The following is a 17,726-nucleotide window of genomic DNA, read 5'->3' on the forward strand; positions in this document are numbered from 1 at the left end:
AGTACTGGGTTCAATCAGCACCACATAAAAGTAAACAAATAAAATAAAGAACTTCTGTCCATCTACATCTACAAAAAAAAAAAAGCCCAAAACAAACCTCCTGCTTCCCTTTTAAGGACCCATCCTTTCACCCGTGCTTTTAAAAAAAGATTTAAAACAACTTTATCAAGATTAAAGTTTAGATATTTTACGGACATTCATTTAAAGTATACAAAATAATGATTCTAGTATATTCAGAGTTGTACAGTCATCACCTCAATCAATTTTAGAACATTTTCCTTGCCCCCCCCAAACATAACTCTATATCCATTTATTTTTATTTACTTATATTTTTTGGTACCAGGGATTGAACCCAGGGGTGCTTAACCATTGAGCCACATCCCCAGCCCTTTTTGTATTTCATTTAGAGACAGGATCTCACTGAGTTGCTTAGGGCCTCGCTAAGTTGCTGAGACTGGCTTTGAACTCGCAATCCTCCTGCCTCAGCCTTTCCAGCCCCTGGGATTCCAGGTGTGCGCCACTGTGCCTGGCCTTTTCGTCTCCTTGGTGGTGTCTTTTAGTGCATGATAATTTTGAATATTGACGAAGTCCAATTATCTACTTTTTTCTTTTTCCACTCTGTCATGAATATGAAAGCGTTGCTTGATCTAAGGTCAAAAAGATTTACCTCTGTGTATTCTTGGTTTTATAGTTTTAGCTCTTACACTTAGATTTCTGATCCATTTTTTGTGTAATTTTTGCATATGGCAGGAGGTATCAACCTGCTATTTTGAGTTGCTCAAAAGTGGGTGTGTGTCTAAGAATGGCTGTTTGGGATCACTAGAAGTGACCAAAGTGAACCCTTCGCCTTTTTCTCAGAAACTTTTTGCCCATTCTTGGGAAGCAGAGAACCACATGCCTCTTTCCCCCACCTCTCTCATTCTAGGGACTCCGGCCTAAATGCAGTTGGCTATCAGGCTGATCAGAGATGCTATTCCTTGTTCTGTCTCAATCATGTTGCAGATCAAAAGTGTCAACTTCCTGCTGCCTGGAACCTCATACACTGTGGGTCTTAGTCTCCCGCTACAGTTGTCTCAGGAATCTAGTATCAGACCAGGAAGCTGTGTCCGATAGTGTGTGGGAAGAGGCAGAAAAGGTGTCTTTCAACTTGACTTTGTGCTGGTTACCTGATTTGAGCCATTACTCCATATGTGAACTGGGACCAATAATCCCCACCTCCTGGCGTGGCTGTGAAAATGGATGAGAGCAAGCAGACCACCACTTGGGCTTCAGATAAGGGTTGTTATGGTCTGGACCTGGCCTCGTCCTTATTGGCTGAGTGACTTAGGCACATCATTTATCCTCTCCATCTCATTTCTTTCCAAGTCTGTTAAATGGGTGTACAGTTGTCAACTCCCACTACAGAATAATGATGTGAGTACTAAAGGATGTTGTTTAACACCTACATAAAGGAGCTGATTATTGAGGTTTTCATTTGTGTAGGTTTTTGGGGTTCTCTGGCTATACCCTCTATCTTCTTTCTTTCTTGATGGGTACTCACCTCAAGGGACATCACAGCTAGTGGGGGCTCTGTTACTCAGAATATAGGCCATGGTAACTCAGTTTATCACACATTCTTATATATCCAGCATAAGTGCCAAAATGATTAAACAATCACTAAGAACTTGGGAGACTGAGGCAGGAGGATTGCAAGTTCAAGGCCATTCTCTCTCTCTCTCTTTTTTTTTTTTTTTTGCGGTGCTGGGGATTTGAACCCAGGGCCTTGTGCTTGTGAGGCAAGCACTCTACCAACTGAGCTATCTCTCCAACACCAGCCATTCTTAACAACTTAGCGAGAATCTATCTTTAAAAGTAAAAAGGACTGGGGATGTAGCTCGATGGTAAAGCACCCCTGGGTTCAGTCCCAAGTACAAAAACAAAACAAAACAAACAAAAAAAGCTATCATTAAAATTTATTATTTACTATTTGTGAGTGTGATTTTTAGTCTTCACCATAAAGCTGTGAAATAAGTATTATAACCTCATTTTATAGAAGAGAAAATTAAAGCTCAGAGATGCTAAGTAACTTGCATAAGTTCACCTAGCTATTTCATAAAGAGCAGAGTGAGCATTCAGCTTCAGTTCTGACCCCAGAACCTTTCTGCTGGGCCTCATAGGAATAGCACAGATGTCCCTGACCTCAGGGGTCTCCTGGGGGAGACCAGCCATAGACAAGACCAGCTAGAGCTCAGCCCTAAGGTGTTTGAGTGAATGTGACCTTGCAATTGCCCAAAAATGAGGCATTGGGAGGTTGGGAAGGGAACATTCCGAGGGAGACAAAGAAGATGAGATCATTTTGTGAGTGTGTTTGTGCCTGTGTGGCAGCCCCTCAGAGCCAGCCTCTTGGGTGCTTGAGACCACTGTCCCCATTTCACAGATGGGATAATGGAGACTTGGATAGTTTCAGCAGCATAGCTAGTAGAACCAGGATTCAACAGGTGAAAGGTTAACCATAATCCCATTTTCCAGTGTTTCTCAGACCTAATCATTTGCAGTCCACCTTCATGATTTACCACATCATTGTGCCACAGGTACTATTATTTCAAGTGCAAATATGCTTGAAATCTTGAGTTTGATGTTGTTATGCATATTGTGCATATTCATCTATAAACAGATATATATATAAAACATGTTATATGTACTATGTATAATGCATAAAAATATATCATAAGATGTATTACAGTATGCTATATAATAATATAACACCATTATATAATAGTATAATCATATATAATTAGTATATATTATATGCAGTATAATATATGTGTGTGTATATGTATATATATTGTGTTCCTGTGTGTGTATGTATGTGTTACTAGGGATTGAACTCAGGGGCACTTTACCACTGAGCCACATCCCTAGCCTTTTTAAATTGTTATTTTGAGACTGGTCTTACTAAGTAGCTGGCCTTGAATTTTGGATTCTCCTGCCTTAGCCTCCTGAATCACTGGGATTACAGGTGTACACTGCTGCACCTGACTATATATATGTTTTTGATCATTCACATATACATAAATATACCTATGCTTCCAATACACATTTAAATAGCTAATAACTGAAACCTTAGAAACCATTCCATGTACTACACAAACCCACCTGAGTGCCCACCTGCAGTGCACACCAACCCTGGGAAACCCTCTGTTCCCTGACTCTGAGCCCAGCTCTGTCACTGACTTACTAAATACATTCTCCCTGTTCCATCCCATGCCTCACTTCATCTGTCGATGAAGGCCGGGAAGTTGGATGTAAAGACTTCTGTTGTGACTACCTTAGATGCAGGTCTGAGAGGTCTTTGCATCCCGGTTCAGAGGCCTGACTAAGTGATCATATCTCAGGAACTACTAGCTCATATTAAACTCACAAGAGACTGATGGTAAACCAGAGGCGATGTGTTCATTGACCTTGAGTCATTAGCAGTCCACTTCGGTGGATTCTCCGTCACTGGAGGAGCATGTGTCCTTGTCAGCACTATCTTGTGCTTGGGAAACATACCAAGCTGGCCAGTGCATGACATCAAGGACCTGTGGTGGGATGGAAAAGTGTTGACTTTGGAGATTCTGATATTTGAGTTTGAGCCCTCCTGTTAGAAACTGAGTGACTGAGTGGCTTTGCTCTTTAGAGCCTCCTCATCTCTGATGGGGGCCATTGTATTCACTTTTTAGGGCTGTTGGAAGACCTAAATGAGGTTCTGTATGGAAAAACCTGGTACAAAGTAGTTGCTCATTGAAAACTAGTGGGATTGCCTGTGAGGGAAATTGTCATTTGATTGTGAAGAACTTAGGATAGGGTCAATCTCTAATTCCGGGACTGCAGTTCAAATGCTAGTTAAGGTCAGGGAGATGGTAATAACGGAGCAGTGCGGGGCAGGCGTAAGATCCACGTGTCTGGAAACTAAGAGAGATGAGGACTTGTGTGACTTTGAGAAGACCAGTCCTGGAAAAACGGGGAGACCTCCATCCAGCTCCAAAAATGGCCAGGCTTCTTGACCATTTTTTGTTTGTTTTGAGATGGGGGTGGCTTCAAATTTTTGGGCTCAGCCTCCTGAGTAGCTGGGACTACAGATACATACCATCATGCTGGCTGATCTTCCAACTTTTAAAAAAGTCAGATACCTGGATTTTTATGTGCTAACTCCTGATTTTGGGGAGGGGGAGTGTCTGAGGATTGAACCCAGGGAACACTTTATCACCGAGGTATGTACAATCCTTAGTCCTTTGAAAATTTTGAGACAGTCTCACTAAATTGCTGAGGCTGACCTCAAGCTTGCGATCTTTCTGCCTCAGCCTCCCTAGCTCCTGGGAGTATAGGTGTGCACTACTACACCGGCCCCAGCTCTTTTTCTTTTCTCTTTATTTTGAGACAGGGTCTTACTAAGTTCCCCAGGATGACCTTGAATTTGCAATCCTCCTGTCTTAGACTCCTGAGTTGCTGGGATTACCGGCGAGTGCCACTATCCTTGGCCACTAACTCTTGATTTTAAACTGGCACCCCATTACAATTTATAATGTCATAAGGGTCAACACTGCCAACCAAGCAAAACATAAGTGGGGAGTCAATGCTGGTCATCTCATTGCAGACCCTGGTCTAAATTATCTTTCCATTTCTCCTTGCTGTATGCAGTGCCTGGACATGGTGCTGTCATGTCGTCCATGTCCAGTAAGTGGGTGTAGCATGAAGAAACCAGTGCAGACAAATCCGAAGGAGAAACGAACAGTGATCCTAAAGATAGCTAAATTATAGGGCTAGTATGAACCCCCAAAGCTGTGTGGTCTAACCCCCTAACCGCTTCCTGCAGGTGTCTTGGCACTTTCCCCAGCCTCCTGGCTGCTGGTACCAGTGGGGGACTCCCCATCGCCCAAGGCAGTTCCTTCCCTGAGTGGCCGGCACTTGGTCTGACTTCTTTGTGTCAATTCTTATGTTTACACACAAATGCAATTGCCCTGGGCTGCCTGCAGGCCCTTGAGATACCTGAAGTCGGGGGTCACTGCGTCCCCCTCCCCAGCATGCAGACACCGTTGGGTTCCTCTGTGTTCTCTTTCTACACCTGAGACACTTTAAATCAACATCCATTTTTTTCCCTACCATCTAACAGAGACCTCTTGAAAACTGACAGCTGCCTGTCTTACTGTGGGATCCAGGACTTCTAGTCCATGCTTGTCTCTCCCTTGGTCAGTCATTTCGGGAGCATGTCCCCTGGGCCAGGCACTGTGCAGAGTTCTCTATTTGCTGACACATCCTCAGGAGCCTGTGGCTTGGGCATTGCCTGCTCCTGTTCACGGACAAGGGACCTGAGGCTTGGAGGCAGTGGCTTGTCCCAGGTTGTACAGCTAGTAAGGCTGTTATGGAGACCCCAAGCTGTCTGCCTCCAAGGTGCATCCTGAGTTTGCCCTTGGCAGTGCTGCTTAGTATCAAACCAGAGGTGGTGGGGGCAGCCACCTCATGGACTCAGTGAAAACTGAGTACAGTGAAATCACTCTCTGTCCCCTTCACTGGCCTTTCTCATTATCTTGTCACAACCCCAAGTTGGCAGCACTTTGAGGACAAGTTCTCTAGTGAACATTTGAAGAGTCACAGAGGGCAGTGCCTCAGTGTCATCGTCTGGAGGATGGGAAGGCTTGATTGATTGGCGGAGGGGTTGTTGAGGGTTAATATAGGAACAGTTTAGAATGGGGCCTGGAACGCAAAGTGCTCAGTAAATTCTGGCTTTACCAGAATGTCATTTATCTAAGCTTTAAGTGAATTCTTATCACACGCGTTAGAGCGCCACTCAATGACTTTGCCCCTTGACTGGAGAGTGCTTCCAATGGAGGCCCAGAGCCCTGGGAGCTTGGACATTGAGTGACGAGTACTGTGTGGTAAATACTTTGATGTCCATTATCTGTTGGAGCTAGTTGAGGTTCTAGGTTGAGTGTGTACTGACTCTCCCAGGATCAGATACTAATTGCTGCCATTTCTGGAGCCTCCAACCCCTGGTAGAGTAAACATGGCTCCAGGCCACCCCCAGAAGCGCCTCGGTTGGGGCTCGGTTGATCAGGCCTGGGCTTTCAAGGCAGGACTCCTGGTCTGGGCTGCTCTGATCTCAGCAGCTTCTGCTTTCCTGTGCTGAATGCTCCTGTCCCCCCTCCCCAGCTGAGAACATCACCAACACTACCCAGGACAAGCAACACCAGTGGCCCAGCTGTGACCAGCAGGACGAGACGCTCAATCTGGGCTTTACCATCGGCTCCTTCCTGCTCAGTGCCACCACCCTGCCACTGGGGATCCTCATGGACCGCTTTGGCCCCCGGCCCCTCCGGCTGATTGGAAGGTAAGGTGGCTGGGCCATGGGAGCTAGAGGACTGGGAAGGTCCTGCAGCCGAGGGGAGGCTGACAGTCAGCTCTGCCCACTCCCCGTGTCCCCACAGTGCTTGCTTCGCCGCATCCTGCACCCTCATGGCCTTGGCCTCTCGGGATACTGAAGGTGAGCTGTCTGAGAATGGGTGGAACGAAGGTGGCTGTTTACCCCGCTCTTGTTCCGGCTTCCCACAGCTCCCAAATGCCCTCACCTGCCCCTCTCCCCCTTCCCAGTTCTGTCTCCATTGATATTCCTGGCGCTGTCTCTGAATGGGTTTGCTGGCATCTGCCTAACGTTCACTTCACTCACTGTGAGTATGACAGGCCACCTGGGTGTGGAGTGGGGTTAGAAATGAGTGGGGCACTGATGGGGGAGGGGCTCAGAGGGTGCAGATCAGGTGCATGTGTGTGTGAAACCTTGCAGGTGGCAGCTGCGGGTGGGTGTGGGTCAGTGTGTGTGTTCACCTAGCTCGTGAATGTCAGTTGAGCTCCATTTTAGGCACAAACACAGTCTGGGTCTGCAGCACAAACAGGGCTGACAATGTCCTCACCTTCCAGGAGTCTCCATTTGGGAGCTAGGGGGTATGGAAAACCTAATAAGCAAGTAAACTCATCAATTATGGCAGTAGTCACAAGCCCTGGGAAGAAAATTAAACCGGGTAATGTGTTAGTGAGGGGGAAGGGAACAGCTTGAGATGGTGTGTGTACCTTTGCTCTGTGTGTGTGTGTGTGTGTGTGTGTGTGTGTGAGTGATGCTGCCCATGTGAAAGGACAGGAGTAGGAGTGGGTGAATGTATCTGTGAGGTTGAACTGTATGAAATTGCCAACACTTGTTCGTGCTTGATCTATAAAACTGACTTTTTCACAACTTCATCTATTACATATGTGTGTGAGTTGTGTGTTATCTAAGTGTGTATGTTTGTATAGGTAAGCAATATAAGGAAGGGTTAAAGGCTTCAGAGTGTGGCGGGGATGGGTGGAGGTAGGTGGCCTGGGCGGCCTTCGCCTTTGGTTTAGGGTTGTTTATCTCTGATGCGGCCAAACTGGGAGTTTTTGGCAGAATTTCTCCTCACCCCAGCAGCCGCCTATAATTCCAGCTGGGGACATTTCACAACTCTGAAGGAAACGGATCCCTTTCTACCCGCAGTCCCTTCCCGCTGTGCAACTTGGCAGACGTCCCCAGATCCCTCTTCTTTCTCCGGGGCAGGCCTGAGTCCTGACCTCGCACCCTGCCCAGGCCATCCAAAGGGGCCTCCGCCTGCGGCGGGCGGCTCCTCGCGTCATCGCCCGCCGGTAATCTCCAACCAATGGCAGGGCCCGGCGCCGGCTCCGCCCCCGCCCCACCTCTCGTCGGCCCCGCCCCCTGCCGGCCGGTCCGCTAAAGCCCAGCGGCCCAGGACTGCTGTTGGCGCCAGCTGCTTCCTTTCCACTCCCAGCCAGCCAGTGCCGGTCAGCCTGCGGTTAGCGGGACTGGCCTTGGCCTCCCCATGGTGCTGAGCTGAGACAGCGCCTGCGGACTCTTGAGGAGCAGGGGTCCTGGCCCTAGCATCCTTTCCTGATATCTTTGGCAGTGTGCCTGGCAGAGAGGGTGCCCAGGGAAACCTCTGCCCAAGTTGGGGCCAACTTTGCTCCACTCCCTTTATGGAGCCATTTGGTGGGGAGGAAGGAGGGCAGCCCAGTTCTTTATGCTTAAATATCTTCCTTCTCAACACTATTCGAGGTTCCTCCACTGACTTGAGCCTGCGCTTCCCCCTCAGTGAAGAGGGGTCAGGCTTTGTACAGCATTTGAAGTCCTACCCATCTATGGGATTTGGTGACCAGGGGAAGATGGGAGGGCCAAAGGGAGATGTAAGCAAAGGACTTTGCCCTCTCTTCCCCTGAGCGCCTGTTCACTGGTCTGACTGAATCAATCAATTCTTTACTGGTAGGAATTCTGGGTCTGCTCTGCCAGTTAGCCTGTTCTCTGATCACCTGGCTTGTTCTTGTCCCCTCTCAGTCTCTCTTTCACCTCCCTGGCCCTTTCAGTGATTCTTCCTGGTTCAGTAGGCTGGGGTTTTGGGTGCCATCAAGAGGTTTAAGGGTACCAGCTTGGTTACAGGGTCAGCCATGAGCACAGCCTTAAGGCTGGGTGCAGAGCAGGGGAGAAAGTCTTTAATATTCTTTGTGAACTTAAGTGCACTTCTTTCCCTCTTGGCTTCAGTTTTCTCATCTGTGAAGTGAGTTGAATCTGATCAGTGTTTCTTAACACCCATTCAATGGGGTATTTAGAGATGTAACACAATAAAGGGGCTCCGTAAACCACAAACTTGGGCAACCCCGGATTAAATGGAATTAACAAAATCTCTCTCGAGGTGCTTCTGGGAATCCTTAGGTGCTAAGGTGTATTGTAGGTGAGTCAGAGGGGGTTAGAGTACGGTTTCCTACATTGATTTTGCCTTGGCACCCCCGCCCCACACACAGTGCTGGGTATCAAACTGAGGGCTCTGTGCATGCTAGGCAAGGGCCTAGTGTGAGTTACAGCCACTGTAACCACTGAGCTACCTCCCCAGCCAAGGGTGTTTCTGTTGTATTTCCTGGTGCCATTGTTCCTGGAGCTCACTTTGAGAAATGCCGGGATGGAGCCTCCAAGATTTCTTAGGGTGCTCTGGGCAAGGGGAGCCCTAGGTGGTGTCAGGCTGTTCCCTGCTCACGGGTGCCACTTTCCTCCCTCAGCTGCCCAACATGTTTGGGAACCTGCGCTCCACTTTCATGGCCCTCATGATTGGCTCCTATGCCTCTTCTGCCGTCACGTTCCCGGGAATCAAGGTATGGAGGTTCTTGAGGGACCAGTAAGTCACCTGGGTTGTCTTTTTGCCTTGATGCCAGAATTTGGTGGGGCCGGATGAGTGTTGGCTATTATGTCCAATGGCCCTGTTCCTGCCCATCACCGGTCATTTCCCCATGGTGCTGAAAAGCACTGAAGCATGATGGGAAGGAAGGGCCCTACTGCTGACCTGAAGGTCAGACATCTCCACTCTCCCCCTTTCCTTCACCAATGTCCCAGCAGACCCTCCTCTCCTGGACCAGGCAAGCTTTCTCAGCCTCTGATCTCTTCTTTTTCCTCTAATCTGCTGTCACATGACTTCCTGAATGGTGTTAGATAGAAAACTATCGCACAGACTCACTGAAAAACCGTCAGTGGTTTTACTTTGCCTTCAGAATCACATGTCAAAGGGCCCTGACTCTCTGGTCCCACTTGGCCTTTTGGGTCATATCTTCCTACTGGAGAGGCTGAGTGAATTGGTCCAAGGTCATAGAGTGAGTCTATGCCAGGGTAGGTCATGGACAGGTCAGCCTGATGACCTGGAAGCCTAGACACCTCAGCTCAGGGCAGGCTAGAGGGTTCAGTTTCTTCCTCGCTGTCAAAGGGTTCTTTTTTTTTTTTTTTTTTTAATATTTTTTAGATGTTGATAGACCTTTATTTTATTCATTTATTTATATGCGGTGCTGAGAATTGAACCCAGTGCTTCACACATGCTAGGCAAGTGCTCTACCACCGAGCCCCAGCCCCGGCCCTCAAAGGATTCTTTTATTTTTTATTTTTGCAGTCCTAAGGCTTGAACCCAGGGCAGCTCTCAAAGCACTCTTTGCCTGGGCTGCTACATGTTCCTTAAACTCTACCTTGGGTAGTTAATTTTGTTTTAGAAGGCACTTCTGCTTACCCTCCCACAGGAGTTGAAGAGTGTGTGAATGGACCAGCTTTTACCCCCACACATTTGGGGGGTACAGCCCTTTGAAGCTGTGTCCTGTCCCCAGGAGGGAAAGAACCTTAAGGCCCACAGCCAAGGAGTAGCAGAGGTTTCTCCCCGGAGGCAGCTGGCGCTCTGAGCAGGAGCCTGGCAGCCATCTCAGGTGGAGAGTGTCGGGAGGACCAGGGGAGCCGCATCATCTCGGCGCACAGGGGCTTCACCCACCAGAGGGGCTGTCGCATTTGCACAGTCAATGCAGAACTAAGTTGTCTCGGGGTTAGGAGGCCTTGTAAGGTAGGGCAGAGCACTTGCAGCCCCCACCCCTTGGTGCACCCGAAAGCACCTGTGGAAGGTGAGATAAGGCTTCTCAGATTGGGTTTGCCTTTCCCTGGGGAGCACGCCAGGAAGGGACAGGATAAACAGTTGGGCCTGATAAACCCAGAGCTTGAATTTTCCTTTGTACAGATATGAAATGACTTTTTTCGTGTGTGAAAATAAACATTTTGTGGAATCACAGACAAAATGTGTGCCTTTTTAAGACCGTATTTGAAATTTCCCAGACATTTGGAGTGAGTGGCCAACAACTTCAGAACATTGTGGAAACTCCTCCACACTTCTAGAGGTGGGGCAGGGGTGAAAGACGAAGAGGAATGGTGGGTTTTTGGATCTGACTCTTAATTTCTGGCTTTATTTTTCTCATTTGCAAATTGGGCACAAGGAGTGGGGCAGAGGAGATCTTTAAGGCATCTGAGAGCTGGGTTCGACTTCTGTGGGGCCCGAGGCCACAAAGCCTCCTCCATGGGCTGTCCTGCTCCTCCCACAGCTGATCTATGATGCTGGTGTGTCCTTTGTGGTCATCATGTTCACCTGGTCTGGCCTGGCCTGCCTTATCTTTCTGAACTGTGCCCTCAACTGGCCCACAGAAGCCTTTCCTGCTCCTGAGGAATTTGCTTACATGTGAGTAGCTTCGGGTGGGAAGGATTAGCGTGCACTACAGAAGGCGAGGCCAGGGCCACATGGTGTGACATAGTCAGCTTTGGAGATAGACCTGCTCTTGGAGTCCAGCTTTGCAAATCCCCTCATTTCTCTGAGCTCTGCTTTCTTATCCGTACAGTGGACCTGAGCCTGCCTGTTCACAGGTGTTTTGAAACAAGAGCTGGCGTTTAACAGGTGGTCAAAACATGGTGACTGTTGGGCATAGTGGCACATGCCTGTAATCCCAGTGACTTGGGGGGGTGGGGGGAGACAGGAAGACTGCAAGTTCAAGGCCAACCTCAGTAGCTTAGTGAGAACCTGTCTCAAAAAAAAAAAAAAAAAAAAAAAAGATAAGAAAAAAGAAAGACAGGAAGGAAAGGAGGGATGTAGCTCAGTGGTAAAGCTCCCCTGGGTTCAATTCCAGAATAAAACAAAACCCAAAACAAAATACAGCACACACATGTGCATACACATGCACACACACACACACACACACACACAGAACAACAAAAACCCATGGAGACTATTACCATTATTATCCTTTCTGTGTTTGGAGATCAAAAATCTGGTACCCCGGCAATAGTGCCAGAGGCTGTCTGGACCCAAAAGGGAAGATACAGAGGAATCGAGCAACCACCTGCTGTGGGGCAACCCAAATTCCCACTCTTCCCAGCTTCATTTCAACTCAGCAGCAGCAGAGGGAGGTGCCCGACAACCAACCACATAGGGTGGTGCTGACATTATGGGGCACCTACTGTATGCTGACACTGTACTTAGCCCCCACACCATTCTCAAATAGCTGTACGACTCTGTTATATGCTTCATTAATAACAAGATGCAGAGAGCAAAGTGACATTCTGCAGGTCATACCATTGAAAAGAGGATAAGCTGAGGTCAGACTGACCCCAGAGTTTGAATTCTCCGTGCTGCCTTTTCTGTAGGAACAACCCAAGTGCAAATGACTCATTTACCCTTTGCTTGCCAGTATCCGCCTCTGTTGGTCCCTGGGCCAGGGTCTGAGTGACAGAGATGAGCCCTGCATTAGGGAGCTCGTTATTGGGCCTGTCAATGCTAGTTAGAGGGATGCTCGGCACCCTTGGGACAGGCTGGGATGGCAACCTAGAGTTGAGGGAGGCCTCTGTATGGCTGCTTCTCATGCTCTGGCCTGGTTGACTGCAGGAAGAAGATCAGTCTCGTTGGGTTGTCCTTGGACCACAAGCTCACCGGTGACCGCTTCTACACTCACGTGACCACCGTGGGTCAGCGACTGAGCCAGAAGGCTCCCAGCCTGGACGAGGGGGCTGACACGTTCCTCTCATCCCAGGATGCCCGTGACACCTCAGAAGACCTTCCTGAGAGTGAGTGTCTGGTCCAGGTACCAGCCTTGGGGGACTGGGAGTGTGCATTCTCGTGCCAGTGAGCATCATGCTTCTACTTCTCACCCTACCCAGCCAGGCAGGAGGAACGCACTTCCCATTTACAGATGGGGAAGTCAAACGATTCTGGCAAGTTCAGATTCAGGGATACCCTGCTGGATGCCGTAGGTGAGGGAGGGAGGAGCAGGGTCTCCTGGTCTGTGGGGCAGCTGATTTACTTAGGGTCCCCTGCAATCTCCCAGCCTTTTGTGGCAGGGCTGTGGAAACTTGAAAAGATGTAGCCCTCCAACTCCTGGCTGACTGGCGCCCCCTGCTGTCCGAAGGAGGAGCTGCATCCACCTGCTTGGGTCACTTCTCAAAGTACCTCAGATCCTCTGACTGTTAACTCCATGAGCATAGCCTTTGGTGTGAGAGGATGGGGGTTTGAGTCCTGCTCCTTATGTGTGGGCTGTGTGATTTGGGAGGATCACTTTTGCCTGATCTCGCCTTCTTCACCTCTTACACTAGCACTAATAAAACCCACCCAACTGGGCATGGTGGTACACGCTTATAATCCCAGCAATCTGGGAGGCTGAGTCAGGAGGATGGCAAATTCGAGGCCAGCCTCAGCAACTTAACGGCGGGACCTTAAGCAGCTTAGCAAGACCCTGTCTCAAAAAATAAAAAGAACTGGGGTTGTGACTCAGTGGCAGAGTGCTCTGGGTTCAATCCCCTGTACCAAGACAAAAGCACCCACCTGACAGGCAAGTTAGTTGTAAGGGTTGGGTAACCACAGACATGGGAGCTCTTTGTAAAGTGCAAAGTTGGTACATTTGGGAGGGTGGTTATTCCCACTGCCCGTCCCCATGGGACAAGTGGCTAAGGGCAGGAGCCTGAGTCAGGCCAACCTGAGGCAGGATCTCTCTGAGCTACAGTTTCCTCATCTGTAAAACGTGAGCAGGGCATGGTGTACTTGTAATCCTAGCTACACCAGAGGCTGAGGTGGGAGGATCCCGGGAACCTAGGAGTTCACCGACAGCCTGGACAACATTGTGAGATCCTATAAAAAAGGCGAGGGGTTTATTGTAGGATTTGATTCAGTGGAATGACTCATGTCCATTGTAAGTGCTTCGGTTATTACCATACAAAACACCTTTGCAGAGATAGTCACAGAGCAGGCAAGAACCTGACACTGAGCTTCTGTCTCTGAAGAAACCAGTCCTTCTCCAGAATCACATAGTTCGTGTCCCAGCCCCAATAGACCTGTATGAGCTGGGACGACCAGAGAGAAACTGAAGATCTGGGGGCCCAGGGGCACCCCCTGCTGTCTCCCCAGAGTCTGTCCCCTTCCGCCAGAGCCTCTGCTCCCCCATTTTCCTGTGGAGCCTCCTCACCATGGGGATAACCCAGCTCCGAGTCATCTTCTACATGGCCGCCATGAACAAGATGCTGGAGTACCTCATGACTGGCGGCCAGGAGCATGGTGAGGCACCGCCGAGGCCCGGGGTGGGGCATCGGAGGGTCACCCTGGCTGAGCTCCCTCACCGTGTCTCTCCCCCACCCACAGAGACGGATGAGCTGAGACAGAAGGTGCAAGAGACAGGTATGGAGAAGAAAGTGGGATCCAGGCCCAGGCCCAGGCCCACCCTGCCGTCGCCTGTTCCTAGGCGCTGGGTTCCTCTAGGCCTGGGCCTACCCTGGTAACCCTGGGGATCCAAGAACTGGGGTCAGAGGGAGGCTACTCATCCTCTGCTGGAAGTGGGTGGCAGTGCCCATGGAGCCACTAGCTTCCTGACCCCCCTCCCCTTCCCATCCTGCCCAGTTGGGTTCTACTCCTCCATCTTTGGGGCCATGCAGCTGCTGTGCCTTCTCACCTGCCCTCTCATTGGCTACATCATGGACTGGCGGATCAAGGACTGCGTGGACGCCCCGACTGAGGGCACTGCCCTCGGAGACGTCAGGTGACCGACCCGCCCAAGGCTGGAGACAGCAAGTGGTCAGACAGTGCTTTTCATTTTCTCCGTTCTTGCACATACAGCATCTCCTTTCATTCTCCTGAGAGTTCTGGGAGGTTAGGAGTACCTCTCCATTTTACAGATGAGGAAACTGAGGCCAGAGGGGGCATGGCTTGCTTGATAATAAGAATAGCTAACAGTGGGTACTGACTATGTGTTAGGCCCCTCGTGTGATCTTTAGTTCTACAGCAGCTCTCTGAGGTGGGTACATCATTGTCCTTGTTTGCAGATGAGGAAGTGGAAACACAGGGTCACGTAGTTAAGTAACTTACCCAAGTCCACATGGCAAGCTCCAGAAACCATGTCATAAAGACTGTACTCCGAAGTGTTCTTAACCCATGAAGTCCCAAGTTTTTTTTTTTTTGCGGTGCTGGGGATTGAACCCAGGGCCTTGTGCTTGCAAGGCAAGCACTCTACCAACTGAGCTACATCCCTAGCCCCCAAGTTTTTGATTCTGTGAATGTTTCAGTGAAATTGACCAGATGCTTTAAAATAGGGTGGAAATAATAATCTAGAGATTATATATCCTTTATATATATATATATATATATACACACACACACATAATCTCATATCTGTGTGTACCTGTATACATATATATAAAATGACCTCAAATGCTGTAATTATTTACCTATTTTCACAAAAGAATAGAACTCTAAAAACACAATATTTATTTAAGAAGTTTCCATAAGTGGTATATTTTTTGCTTAAGTTTTTTATGGGTGTCCCACACCTGGGGCCATGGGGCTTAACGGGTCAAAGCTAGAGCAAGATGAAATTGGCGTATGAGATGTCTACTGCTGTACAGTGACTGCCCATCTGTAAACAGACACATCTCATACGGTTTCTGCGAGTTGGGAATCTGGGAATGACAGCTAGGTGATTCTGACCCAGGGCCTCTCATAAGGCTGTGGTTGAGCCTTGGGTTACGGCTACCGGCATCTGAGGACTTCCTGGGAATGGAGAGCTGCTTCCAACCTCAGCCATGTGGCTGTGATAGGAGGGGTCAGTGCCTCTCCACGAGGGACGAGGGACCGTTGGATCTTAAACCCAGGTCTTCTGACTGCTTTATGCTTCTTTTGTCAATACACATAGTCCCCATTTGTCCTGAGAGGATGGGAGAGGGACCCCAGGAGAGAGGCCATCTAAGGAACACTCCAGGGGCCTCCCTCGCTGCCAGCAGTGCCCCAACCTTCCTCCTTTACCCTGTGATCCTGATGGCCAGGGTCCATTAGCTGGTCCATTTGTCCAGGATAGATGGGCAGCCTGCCCTCACCCCAGCCTACTGACCTCTCTCCTGGGCTGGCCACAGAGCTCTTGATCATGCCAGAAAGAGGAACTTGCTGGGCAGTCAGAGGCCAGCTGTTTGGACTGGTGGGAGAGCCTTTTGTCCACCATTCTTCTCAGTATCGATTCTCAAACTGCAGTGTGCATCAGAAATGCTCGGGACATGCAGATTCCTGGGCCTCACTCTTGAGGCTCTGAGACCTGGGGTTAGGCCTGTGAACCCGTATTCTAGAAAGACCCCCCAACCTGACGCTTGTGTGGTTGGTTGGGGGAGTCACGTGTCAAGAGAAAGGTTTTACTGCTTTTTCTGCTGCTCCAAAAGTCAGGGGCGGGGGGCGGGGCTTGGTTGAAACCAAGGGAGGCACCAGGGAGGTCCAGATGGGGTCCAGTGACGGCTTGTTCTCCTCAGGGATGGGGTCGCCACCAAGTCCACCCGACCACGCTACCGCAAGATCCAGAAGCTCACTAATGCCATCAACGCCTTCACCCTGACCAACTTGCTGCTTGTGGGGTTTGGCATCACCTGCCTTATCAGCAACTTACACCTCCAGGTGCCACTTCCCTCTGCCCCCTCCCTCTGCCTCCTAGGATCCTTCCAAGGGCTGATCCACTAGGGCCTGGCTTCAGGAGGCACGGCCCTGGCCCCTGCTGTGGTCCGTTTCCGGGTTTTCCAGGTGTTCTTAGACCGGTCTCGGGTGAGGTGGGGAGGTGGGAGTGTGTAGAGACCCGGTGAGGCCCTTGTCCCCCCTTGCGCCTTGCCCACCATGACACTCTCTCCCTTTCTGTTTCAGTTTGTCACCTTTGTCCTGCACACCATGGTTCGAGGCTTCTTCCACTCGGCCTGTGGAGGCCTGTATGCTGCCGTGTGAGTCATTCCGTCTGAGCTGCCTCCCCCAGCTTTGTCCCTGTCACAGGGTAGAGCCAGAAGGGCCCCTCATGGCCCTCCACCCCCACCTCCTGCATGCTGACCTCTGCTTTGTCCCTGTCACAGGGTAGAGCCAGAAGGGCCCCTCAGAGCCCTTCAGTACCTCTCCACCCCCACCTCCTGCATGCTGACCTCCCCAAATTGGGGGTTTAGGGGGCCGTCTGGTTCGCTCCTCTGAGCCCCTCTGGTCAGGGACGCCCACGTCCTCCACGCAGCCTCCCCGACAGGGGAGTCCCAGGCTCAGGAATTCTTCCTGGGGGAAGCTGGAATGTGTGGTTCGATGATGACGGACAGGCAGGTCCTGTGCCTGCTGTCAGGAGTGGCTCCACAGCAGCCTCCGCCCCGTGCCTGTCCTGTTATGACTTTCCTTGTCCGCTGGGATCAGCCCTGGTCCCCTTCTCTCCCAGTTTCACTGCCAGGCGCTGCTGAGTGCCTCCCGGCGTGGGCGAAGGAGTAATAATAAAGGACATTACAGTAGCGATGACAAAACCTTAACTGCTGCCCAGGGCCTCATCCAGGCCTGGCGACTCGGTCATTGCTGCCTAGCCTGAACCTCCCTGCAGCATCTTGGCAGAGGGTGGCCCCTCTGGGGCTTGAACTGTAAGGAAATCCCACGAAACCACGCCGGACACGGGAGATCACATAAGGGAGTTTATTAAGCAAACAGTGTCTCCCTGCAGGTAAGAGAGAAAATGAGAGGAAAAGAGAAAGGAAAAGAAAGGGCACGTGCTAGAGAGAGTGGAAAGCCAGGAGGATAGAGAAAAGTGTGTAGGACAGACAGAAGAATGGAAAAAGATGGCGGGGAAGCTACAGTAAACAGTTGAATTCCGCTGGGCTAACAGGGGACCAATATTGGAGAAGGATACTTGCAAGCTGACTGATGAACCAATAGCTAGCTAGGATGTTCACAGATTGACAAGTGGTTGGGAGGCGGGCAAAATGGCTGTACCTGGTGGGCGGGGGAGCAGCTTTATACATTACATTCCCCCGTTTCTGTTTTTATAAGAAAATCTTTTGCTCTCCAGTTCTTTTTGAAGACTTCTCTCTCCTTCTTGCCTAAGTGACTGGG

At 49.9% G+C, this 17,726-nt stretch overlaps 1 protein-coding gene across 4 annotated transcripts in view; it reads left to right on the plus strand.

Annotated features, from left to right (window-relative positions):
• Slc43a1 (solute carrier family 43 member 1) overlaps positions 1-17,726 on the plus strand; it is a 29,646-nt gene that overhangs the window by 4,160 nt on the left and 7,760 nt on the right. For 2 of the 4 annotated variants that reach the window (XM_047516328.1, XM_047516329.1), the window contains exons 3-13: positions 6,169-6,346; positions 6,444-6,499; positions 6,607-6,683; positions 9,085-9,177; positions 10,924-11,057; positions 12,255-12,433; positions 13,743-13,913; positions 13,998-14,033; positions 14,253-14,391; positions 16,142-16,283; positions 16,524-16,597. In XM_047516328.1, coding sequence (XP_047372284.1) covers positions 6,169-6,346; positions 6,444-6,499; positions 6,607-6,683; positions 9,085-9,177; positions 10,924-11,057; positions 12,255-12,433; positions 13,743-13,913; positions 13,998-14,033; positions 14,253-14,391; positions 16,142-16,283; positions 16,524-16,597 — 1,279 coding nt within the window. Of the gene's footprint in view, positions 1-6,168; positions 6,347-6,443; positions 6,500-6,606; positions 6,684-9,084; positions 9,178-10,923; positions 11,058-12,254; positions 12,434-13,742; positions 13,914-13,997; positions 14,034-14,252; positions 14,392-16,141; positions 16,284-16,523; positions 16,598-17,064; positions 17,338-17,726 lie in introns of all 4 variants that reach the window. The other 2 variants (XR_007103882.1, XM_047516327.1) reach the window with 2 other exon arrangements.

The sequence above is a fragment of the Sciurus carolinensis genome, chromosome 11 (genome assembly GCF_902686445.1).
Source record: "Sciurus carolinensis chromosome 11, mSciCar1.2, whole genome shotgun sequence".
NCBI lineage: Eukaryota > Metazoa > Chordata > Mammalia > Rodentia > Sciuridae > Sciurus > Sciurus carolinensis.